The 11691-nt window shown below is 38.1% G+C and overlaps 1 protein-coding gene across 1 annotated transcript; it reads left to right on the top strand.

Moving 5' to 3' along the window:
- Positions 1–645: 645 nt before the first annotated feature.
- LOC124964249 (olfactory receptor 13D1) lies at positions 646–1590 on the top strand. The gene has a single exon (XM_047524207.1). The coding sequence runs from the start codon at positions 646–648 to the stop codon at positions 1588–1590; it is 945 nt and encodes a 314-aa protein (XP_047380163.1).
- The last annotated feature ends 10101 nt before the right edge of the window (positions 1591–11691 follow it).

Raw genomic sequence — 11691 nt, 5'->3', positions numbered from 1 at the left:
ATGAATATATAAATGCATATTTAATATTGTTTTATTATATATTTTATTATGTTGTATTCTCACATAGTTTTAGATGACATGTTGAAACTGTCTACTGTTCCTGCCACCTAAAATATGTTATCTACTTTAATCCTCACACAAACCTACCAAAGAATTAATAACATCCCCCATTTTTCTAGCTGAGACTAGTAACTTAGCTAGTTGAAACAAAATAATTAATTTAAAATGGATCATACTGAAAATAAGTGGCATGGCACTAAATCTACGTGGTACTTTAAATTAGAATGAGCTTTATTAGAATGGTTTTATTTCAAAATATTCATTGATAAAGAGAGTTTTATGTATCCAGATTTGAATGTAGTTTGTCCTAAGATTATATATAATCAGAGACCTGGCACTTCTCAGGACAATTCCAAATCTCTGCTACTGTTTGATGCTAGGTAGTATTTGTCTTTCAGTGCCTCTTTCATCATTGGTAAAATTAACATAATATCCCTGCTGTTACTGATTCCAGGAACTGTTCTAAGATTTAAAAAAATAATAATAATGGAAGATACTCTCTTAAAGGAAGACAAATATAAAGGAAAAAAATTCAGATTTCCCTGAATCATGTCTTTATATGAACGCTGTAGATGACATGGACACATGAAGATGGGGAATTATTCTGCAGTGACTGAATTCTTTCTGGTGGGACTTTCCCAGTATCCAGAACTCCAGAGTTTTCTATTTGTACTCTGCCTCATCATGTACAAGATAATCCTCCTAGGAAATGGTCTCCTCATTATCATCAGCATCCTGGATCCTCACCTCCATACTCCCATGTACTTCTTTCTTGGAAATCTCTCATTCTTAGACATCTGTTACACATCATCATCCATTCCCCCAATGCTTATTATATTTATGTCAGAGAGAAAATCTATCTCCTTTCTTGGCTGTGCTCTGCAGATGGTTATCTCCCTTGGCTTGGGCTCCACTGAATGCGTCCTCCTGGCTGTGATGGCCTATGACAGGTTTGTAGCTATCTGCAACCCACTGAGGTATCCCATCATCATGAACAGGGTGTTATACATGCACTTGGCTGTGTGGTCCTGGGCCATAGGCTATTCCAACTCCTTAGTGCAAACAGTCCTGATAATGGTGTTGCCTTTCTGTGGTAACAATGTTATTGATCATCTTACTTGTGAGATCCTGGCTCTCCTAAAACTTGTATGCTCAGATATATCAATGAATGTGCTTATCATGACAGTGGCAAGCGCTATTTTACTGGTGATTCCTCTGCTGTTAATTTTTGTGTCCTATATTTTCATTCTTTCTTCTATCCTAAGAATTAATTCTGCTGAGGGGAGAAAAAAAGCCTTTTCTACCTGTTCAGCCCACCTGACTGTGGTGATCTTATTCTATGGGTCAGCCCTTTTCATGTACATGAAGCCCAAGTCGAAGAACACCAAAGTATCTGATGAAATTATTGGACTGTCTTATGGAGTGATAACCCCAATGTTGAATCCCATCATCTATAGCCTGAGGAATAAGGAAGTAAAAGAAGCTGTGAAGAAAACTTTGAACAGACACTTGCATCTAACGAAAATATGAAAGGCCTTGAGACATGCGATACTCAAAACACCGGATCAGCTCAGGTGCTTTATAGTCACAGATGAAGTCTGCTTATAAGGCCAAAGGTGGGACTCCCGTTCATTTCAACATGGAATGCTCATATAAACCTTCTGAATATTGTCTTGTCTGCAGTTTCTATCTGTGCACAGCTCCTCTAATTAGAATTCATGTGATGAATCTTATCCTCTGCCCTCTGCTCTCCCTTCTCTATTTTTCTTTCTTCCTCATTTTTCACTCTCTCTGCTCCCTTGTTTTCTTCTCCTTTTTGTCCTTCTCCTCCTCCCTCCTTCACCTATTTCATTTCTCTTCCTTCCTTTTGTCTTCTCAGTCTCCTTTCACAGTTATTTTAATTTGAACATGTATTGGTGTTTAGGGCCAGCACCCACTCTTCTGGTAAAAGTATCTTTCTTTGGATGAGTAAACAGTCCCTCCCTTTGAGTTCGTGTGGTTCTGGACAGGGCTGATCCAATCTTTTGGAAATAGTGGTAAGCACTGAACATAGGCCTAGTCAAACAAAATCCTTCTTGCCACAGTGATTCATTCAGCATGGCAAGTGAGTCAAGTCAGGTTAATCAAACTCAATCCAAGAATGCTATCCCAATATGAGGAAAGGGGAACTCTTTCTGCTAGAGTTGCTAAACAGGTAGAGTATGCATCTGGAACCATACATGGAAAAAGCCTAAGTGAAAGGTAAAAGGAGTTGGGAGTAGGAGGGGAGAGGATGTCTGATGCAGTTATTTTAACTCCTTGATTAAACTGTGTCTAAAGTCAAATTCACAAATATTCTTTTGGTTATATGAGTCAAAAATTATCTTTCTTTTAAAAACTAGCCTTGAATTGGATTCTTAATTACAATCAAATAGTATTCCTTTGCCTACTCTCCATTCACATTTTTGAAGCAAAAAACTTATGGGGATAGATTTTTTAAGTAGTCCCAAGGTCTCCAGCACTCAGGGGTCCTCCTTTTTCTTTCATTAACTAAATTATGATCATATAATTTCTGTTCTTCATGCAGGTAATTCTAGTCACATCCCAATAATTTCTAAGGAGTATTTACATTTTCCTAGATTCTGGTTTTCATTTTTGCCCCAGACTATTATTCTAAACTTTACCGCCATTTTTCTGGTGATCTTATATGTTTCTGTGTTTTTAAACTCTCAACAGTACATTTTCTCCCCAAGGAATAGATATAAATCTCCTAAATATCCATATTCTAAAGGTCACTATATTTAACATCTTTTTTTAGGCTGAAAAGATCTGTGACACAGCAAGTAAAAGAGAAATATTAAACATCACTGTTCTGTTATCTGTAGCTATGCCCCTTCGCATGGCCCCTCTTAAGTCCATTTTCCTCTTTGTCACCTCTCCTGCTATCAGGTTGATAGTGTCTATCCATTTTTTAAAAGAACAGTGCTTACTCACCAGGAAATTGAGCCTTAAAGATTTTTAAATATTGAAGTCCAATCCACAAGAACCTTGAATGATGAGTTTTGTTTGAAAATATATCAAGCTGTACACTTAGGATTTGTGCACTTTCAATAAAAGATCCAATAAAGAAGTACACAACCCATTGCCTGTCTTACATTGTGAATATTAGAATAATCATCACAACCCTTCTAAAACTAGGATCCACATGATTCAGTCTTAACAAAGGAAGAACCATGGTTGGAATCCAGTAATCAAAAGCACTTTTAACATCCTTTATTTGAGTTTCTTGTAAGCTCCAATACTACAGCATTTTTAAAAATTCCATTGTATCTCAGCTCACAGCTGCTCTGGAACATCTCTTTCCACCATTTCCTAAGACCCAGTCTTTGTACTGTTTCCACCCTTTCTTCTCCCATCACACACTTCCTTGATCATGATAGTCTTTTTTATGTAAAATAATCTGTCCTCTGAGGGCAAGGGATTTAGAGAATCATGGATTTTAAAGGAATTGAGCAATTGAGTCCTACATTCTAGGAGAAAAGCTGTTAAAATTCTCAAGAAGTTTTGTCCTACTATATTACTTACCAATGAAAACTAACTTTTTTTCACCACACTTCACAGATGTTAACTTTTTAACCACTTTATCAACTTCTCCAGGAAGAAATTATTTCTTTCTCTTTTATCCAAACATAGGTTTTATAGCATGCTTCTATTACATTTCTTGTTATATGTATTATATTTATTCAATGTAGCATAGTTCGAGGAGGAACTTAGAAGTCAAGAAGTGATTATAAACTATTGCTTACTCAGATTATAAACTGCATTAGAGTCTACATTTCCCATGAACTTAAAATGTTGAATTTAGTCCCTGGCCCCAGGGGGAGGGAGTAATGAGGATTGAATTTAAAAATACAGATTCCTCATAACTCTGCCCATATACACCTATCTCTTCTAATAGACTCTAAATTTCCTGAAGGCAAAACATGAAAGTAATCTTTATTTAAGAGACCTTGGTATCCAGAAAAAAAGTAGGCATTTATTGTAAATGTGTGCCAAATAAATGAATAAATATGTGACTACCTTTCTTATGCTGTAGGTAAATAAGGATATTTGCCATTGCCCAGATAATCCCTACAATTGCCATTCACTTCCACTAAAATTGCCCTCCCTGTAATCTACCTATAAAAACTCAAACTGCCTCTCAAAAATGTCTCCTCTGACTTAAAGCCTTCTGTAAAATCCTAGCACAACTCTTACCTCTTCTTCCTCTAAGTTAGGTTTCTATAATAAACTATTTAGGTTTTGGAATATTTATTATGTTAAGATTTATATTCTCTTCGCAATGAAACTGCTATTCATTGAAATTTTATTAGGGGAAAAACCTATGACTTACATGGTCTTGAAGTGGGTTTCGATGAATACATTAACTGTTCATTGTATAGCATCTTTTTGTATGAAGTTTATTCACATTTTAAGAGGATTTCATTTTCATAAAATATGATAAGTATGACTGTGATATATGTAATACATACAACTACTGGAGCAAAAATTCTGGTTAAAGTAATATGCCCTGTTTTACATATAATTTTTTTTTTAATTCTGGGCATCAGAAGATTCACTGTTACTAGGTTGGCATAGTTTACCTGATTCAATTACACATAGATATAACCACTGAACTACTTTACTAAGCTTATAACTTGACAATAACCAAAAGATAATATGAAGAACAATGACTCCAGTCCTGAGATCTATAATAATTGGCATTTTTAATATAACAAGTTCAAAACAGAAGCTTTGATTTTCCTATCCTCAAACTACTTCTCAATTCTTGCTCATCTCAGGAAGTACAGCACCACATATGCATGCCCATCAACCCACCAGCACAATTTAGTGTGATCACCCTCCATTGCTACCATACTATTCCAAGATACCACGGTCCCACCTGTGCTAATGCAAAGGCTTCCCAAATCACATTCCAGACTTCTATTCTCCCACAATTCATTCTTTGCACAGCAGCCTGAGTGTTGTTTTTACAATAGCACATACTTAAATCATAGAACAGATAAACCCTATTGATGGTATTTTTTAAATCAGAATAGTGGCTGTCTTTGTTAGGGAGGGGTTATTTCAAGTATCAACTGGGCTGGGGCGTGAGGAAACTTATCTGAGGTTATGTTAATATTCCATACCTTGATAGGGGTTTCAGTGATACAGGCATACATTTGTCAAAACTTTGTTACCGCAGGCTCTCTTCACGGGGCGATCCAAGATGGCGGCCTAGAGGGAGACTGCACCCCCAGTCGCTCCCGAACCCAGGAGTTAAGAAGGGGAGGCATTGAGAGACTCGGACTGAAATAGAGCCACAGGTGAGTCTGCCCACTGGGTAAAGCTCGGCCCAGGTGGCAGGCCCAGATAGAGGTGGCTTATCGGAGCCGGGCAGGGCAGCTAGAGTCATCCACAGGCAGCCCTGCGCACTCCAGCAGTGGGCCCTGCCCACACAGCCAGCTTCTCCAGGTTCTCGGAACGGAACTGGCCCGCTAGTGAGAGCCTTTATGACCAGAACAAGCTCCGAGTCCCGGAGCCAGTGCAGCGCAACGTACTCCGGCACACAAGCAGCTTCAGGGACCAGGATAGGGCAGCCAGAGACCTCCCCAAGTAGCCTGGACCCCTGCGGTGGGAGGTGCCTTTCAAGGCTAGCTTCTCAGACCAGACCGCCCAGTGAGAGGTTTTCTACATAGAACCAGCCACAAGTCCCCGAACCAACGGAGAGCTTCGATCCGCAAGCAGCCTCTGGGATCAGGGCAGGGCAGCCAGAGAACTCTTCAGGCAGCTCTGCCCACTCCGGTCGCAGGCTCTCTTCACAGGGAGATCCAAGATGGCGGCCTAGAGGGTGACTGCACCCCCAGTCGCTCCAGAACCCAGGAGTTAAGAAGGGGAGGCATTGAGAGACTCAGACTGAAATAGAGCCACAGGTGAGTCTGCCCACTGGGTAAAGCTCGGCCCGGGTGGCAGGCCCAGATAGAGGAGGCTTATCGGAGCCAGGCAGGGCAGCTAGAGTCTTCCCAAGGTAGCCTTCCACGCTCTGACAGTGGCTCCTCCCACACAGCCAGCTGCACGGTGCAGGCCCACAGTGAGAGCATTTCCGCACAGAACCAGTTCCAAACCGTGGAACCAGTAGCGGGGTAGGAGCAGTTTTCTTCGGATGCGCTGCTTTATCAGATTCCTCCAAGACATCAGGTTACTGAAGGCTGGGAGGTGATACACTGGAAATCTACCGGGACACTATAAGCCAGTAGCGGAAAACTGCAATATCTCAGGGTCCCACTGACAACTGACCAATATGAGAAAACAAGGGAAGAAAATGTCCCAAACAAACCTAGATACTACATCAATAAAACCCAATGACAGCACAGCAGAAGAAATGTCAGAAAGGGAGTTCAGAATGTACGTAATTAAAACGATCAGGGAAGCTAATGAGGAGATGAAAGAGCAAATGCAGGCATTGAAGGAGGAGATGAAAGAGCAAATGCAGGCATTAAATGATCGCACCAATCAACAGTTAAAGACCAAATACGGGAAGCAAGAGATCATTTCAATAAAGAGTTAGAGATACTAAAAAAAAAAAAACAAACTGAAATACTTGAAATGAAGGAAACAATAAACCAAGTTAAAAACTTCATAGAAAGCATAACTAATAGGATAGAACACCTGGAAGACAGAACCTCAGACATTGAAGACAAATTATTTAATCTTGAAAGCAAAGTTGGCCAAACAGAAAAGATGGTAAGAAATCATGAACAGAATCTACAAGAATTATGGGATATCATGAAAAGGCCAAATTTAAGAATTATTGGGATTGAGGAAGGCTTAGAGAAACAAACCAAAGGAATGAACAATCTATTCAATGAAATAATAACAGAAAATTTCCCAAATCTGAAGAATGAAATGGAAAACCAAGTACAAGAGGCTTATAGAACTCCAAACATACAAAATTACAACAGACCCACACCAAGGCACATTATTATGAAAACACCTAACATACAAAATAAAGACAGAATTTTAAAGGCCGCGAGAGAAAAGAATCAAATTACATTCAGAGGGAAACCAACAAGAATATCAGCAGATTTTTCAACCCAGACCCTAAAAGCTAGAAGGGCCTGGAACAACATATACCAAGCCCTGAAAGAAAACGGATGCCAACCAAGAATCTTATACCCAGCAAAACTTACCTTCAAATTTGACGATGAAATAAGATCCTTCCATGATAAACAAAAGCTAAAGGAATTTACAAAAAGAAAGCCAGCATTACAGAACATTCTCAGCAAAATATTCCATGAGGAAGAGATGAAAAACAACGATGCAAATCAGCAACAGGAGGCGCTAGCCTAAAGGAATAGCCAAATAAAGGAGAAACCAAATCATGTCAAAAACAAATATGAGTCAATTGACTCGGAATACAAATCATATCACAATAATAACCCTGAATTTCAATGGCCTGAATTCATCAATCAAAAGACACAGACTGGCAGATTGGATTAAAAAGAAAAATCCAACAATATGCTGCCTGCAAGAGACTCATCTCATAGAAAAGAGATACCCATAGACTAAAGGTGAAAGGATGGGGAAAAACATACCATGCACACGGACACAGCAAAAAAGCTGGAGTATCCATCCTCATTTCAGATAATGTGGACTTCAAACCAAAACTAGTCAGAAGGGATAAAGAAGGACATTACATGCTGCTTAAGGGAAGCATAAATCGGCAAGACTTAACAATCATAAATATCTATGCCCCGAACATTGGCTCATCCACGTACGTCAAACAAATCCTTCTCAATTCCAGAAATCAAATAGACCACAACACAATAATACTAGGCGATTTTAACACACCTCTCTCACCACTGGATAGATCGTCCACACAAAAATTGAATAAAGAAACTATAGATCTCAACAACACAATCAACAATTTAGACTTAACGGACATATATAGAATATACCATCCAACAAAGAACGAATACACTTTCTTCTCAGCAGCATATGGATCCTTCTCTAAAATAGACCATATTTTATGCCACAAAGCTATTGTTAGCAAATACAAGAAGATAGAGATACTACCTTGTACTCTATCAGATCATAATGGATTGAAATTAGAAATAAATGACAGAATAAAAAACAGAAACTTCTCCAATACCTGGAGATTAAATAATACACTATTATATGATGAATGGATAACAGAAGACATCAGGAGGGAAATAAAAAATTCTTAGAAGTAAACGAGAACAAAGACACATCATATCAAAATCTCTGGGACACTATGAAAGCAGTACTTAGAGGAAGATTTAGTTCATGGGGCGCATTCAAAAAAAGAAGTAGAAATCAACAAATAAACGACTTAACACTACAGCTGAAAGCGCTAGAAAAAGAAGAGCAGACCAATACCAAAAGTAGTAGAAGACAGGAAATAGTTAAAATCAGAGCCGAAATCAACGAAATTGAAACAAAAGAAACAATTAGAAAAATTAACAAAATAAATAGTTGGTTCTTTGAAAAAATAAATAAAATTGATAAACCCTTAGCCACACTAACAGAGAGAAAGAGGGAGAAAACTCAAATTACTAAATTTCAGAATGAACAAGGAAACATCACAACAGACACGAGTGAAATACAAAACATAATTAGAAGCTATTTCGAAAATCTATACTCCAACAAAACAGAAAACCTCGAAGACATCAACAAATTTCTAGAGACATATGAATTACCTAAACTGAACGAGGAGGACATACACAACTTAAATAAACCAATTTCAAGCAATGAAATAGAAGAGGTCATCAAAAGCCTACCAACAAAGAAAAGTCCAGGACCAGATGGGTTCTCAGCCGAGTTCTACAAAACCTTTAAAGAAGAGCTCATTCTAATACTCCTCAAACTATTGCATGAAATAGAAGAGGAGGGAACCCTCCCAAACTCGTTCTATGAAGCCAATATCACCCTGATACCTAAACCAGACAGAGACACATAGAGAAAAGAAAATTTCAGACCAATATCCTTAATGAACATCGATGCAAAAATTCTCAACAAAATTTTAGCAAATCGCATACAAATATATATTAAAAAGATAGTGCACCACGATCAAGTGGGTTTTATCCCAGGGATGCAAGGTTGGTTCAACATTCGGAAATCAATAAATGTCATTCACCATATCAACAGACTTAAAGTTAAGAATCACATGATTATTTCAATAGATGCAGAAAAAGCATTCGATAAAATACAGCATCCCTTCATGCTAAAAACACTAGAAAAAATCGGGGTAGTGGGAGCATTCCTTAACATTATAAAGGCCATCTACGCTAAGCCCATGGCTAATATCATTCTAAATGGTGAAAAACTGAAAGCGTTCCCCCTAAAAACTGGAACAAGGCAGGGATGCCCTCTTTCACCGCTTCTATTCAACATCGTCCTTGAGACTCTAGCCAGAGCAATCAGACAAACCAAAGAAATTAAAGGGATACGAATAGGAAAAGAAGAACTCAAACTATCCCTGTTCGCTGATGACATGATTATATATTTAGAGGAACCTGGAAATTCCACCAGAAAACTTTTAGAACTCATAAGTGAATTCAGTAAAGTAGCAGGTTACAAGATCAATGCTCATAAATCCAATGCATTTTTATACATAAGTGATGAATCTTCAGAAAGAGAAATTAGGAAAACTACCCCATTCACAATAGCCTGGAAAAAAATAAAATACTTGGGAATCGATCTCACAAAAGAGGTGAAAGACCTCTACAATGAGAACTACAGAACACTAAAGAAAGAAATTAAAGAAAACCTTAGAAGATGGAAAGATCTCCCATGTTCCTGGATAGGCAGAATTAATATCGTCAAAATGGCTATACTACCTAAAGTGCTATACAGATTCAATGCAATTCCAATTAAAATCCCAATGATGTACCTTGCAGAAATAGAGCAAGCAATTATGAAATTCATCTGGAAGAATAAAAAACCTAGAATAGCTAAAGCAATCCTCAGTAGCAAGAGCGAAGCAGGGGGTATTGCAATACCAGATCTTCAACTCTACTACAAAGCAATAGTAACAAAAACGGCATGGTATTGGTACCAAAATAGACAGGTAGATCAATGGTACAGAATAGAGGACATGGACACAAACCCAAATAAATACAATTTTCTCATACTAGACAAAGGTTCCAACAATATGCAATGGAGGAAAGATAGCCTCTTCAACAAATGGTGCTGGGAAAACTGGAAAACCATATGCAATAGAATGAAATTAAACCCCTATCTCTCACCCTACACAAAACTCAACTCAAAATGGATCAAGGACCTCGGAATCAGACCAGAGACCCTGCATCTCATAGAAGAAAAAGTAGGTCCAAATCTTCAACTTGTTGGCTTAGGATCAGACTTCCTTAACAGGACTCCCATAGCACAAGAAATAAAAGCAAGAATCAACAACTGGGATAGATTCAAACTAAAAAGCTTTCTCTCAGCAAAGGAAACTATCAGAAATGTGATGAGAGAGCCTACGGAGTGGGAGAATATCTTTGCCAACCATACCTCAGATAGAGAGCTAATTTCCAGAATCTATAAAGAACTCAAAAAACTCTACACCAAGAATACAAATAATCCAATCAACAAATGGTCTAAGGAAATGAACAGACACTTCACAGAAGAAGATGTGTAAGTAATCAACAAATATATGAAGAAATGTTCAACATCCCTAGTAATAAGGGAAATGCAAATCAAAACTACCCTAAGATTTCATCTCACCCCAATTAGAATGGTGATTATCAAGAACACAAGCAACAATAGGTGTTGGCGAGGATGTGGTGAAAAAGGAACACTCATACATTGCTGGTGGGGTTGCAAATTAGTGCAGCCACTCTGGAAAGCAGTGTGGAGATTCCTCAGAAAGCTTGGAATGGAAACACCATTTGACCCAGCTATCCCACTCCTTGGCCTATACCCAAAGGACTTAAAATCAGCATACTACAGAGATACAGCCACATCAATGTTCATTGCTGCTCAATTCACCATAGCCAGATTGTGGAACCAACCTAGATGCCCTTCAGTTGATGAATGGATAAAGAAACTGTGGCATATTTATACAATGGAATATTACTCCGCAATGAAGAATGATAAAATTATGGCATTTGTAGGCAAATGGATGAAATTGGAGAATATCATGCTAAGTGAGATAAGCCAATCTCAAAAAACTAAAGGACAAATGATCTCGCTGATAAGCGGATGAGGACATATAATGGGGGGTGGGAGGGGTTAGCATTAGGTTTAGGGTTAGGTTTAGGGTTAGGGATAAGGAGAGCGGTAAGAATGAAGGAAAGAAGGACTGTATAGAGGGAAAAGAGGGGTGGGAGGGGTGGGGGGGAAGGGAAAAAAAATAAACATCATTGCCCTATGTAAACGTATGATTACACAAATGGTATGCCTTGACTCTATGTACAAATAGAGAAACAACATGTATCCCATTTGTATACAATTAAAAAAAATAAATAAATATAAAAAAAAACTTTGTTACCTTAAGATTTGTTGATTTAAAGTGTTTAAAAGAAAAGCTAAATGAATATTAAACTTTTTAATAATACACATGCTAAACTATTTAGAGAAAAGTGTAAT

Source organism: Sciurus carolinensis, chromosome 14 (genome assembly GCF_902686445.1).
Source record: "Sciurus carolinensis chromosome 14, mSciCar1.2, whole genome shotgun sequence".
Taxonomy (NCBI): domain Eukaryota; kingdom Metazoa; phylum Chordata; class Mammalia; order Rodentia; family Sciuridae; genus Sciurus; species Sciurus carolinensis.
Note: the sequence above shows the minus strand (reverse complement) of the source record. Positions and strands in the feature narration are given on the sequence as shown.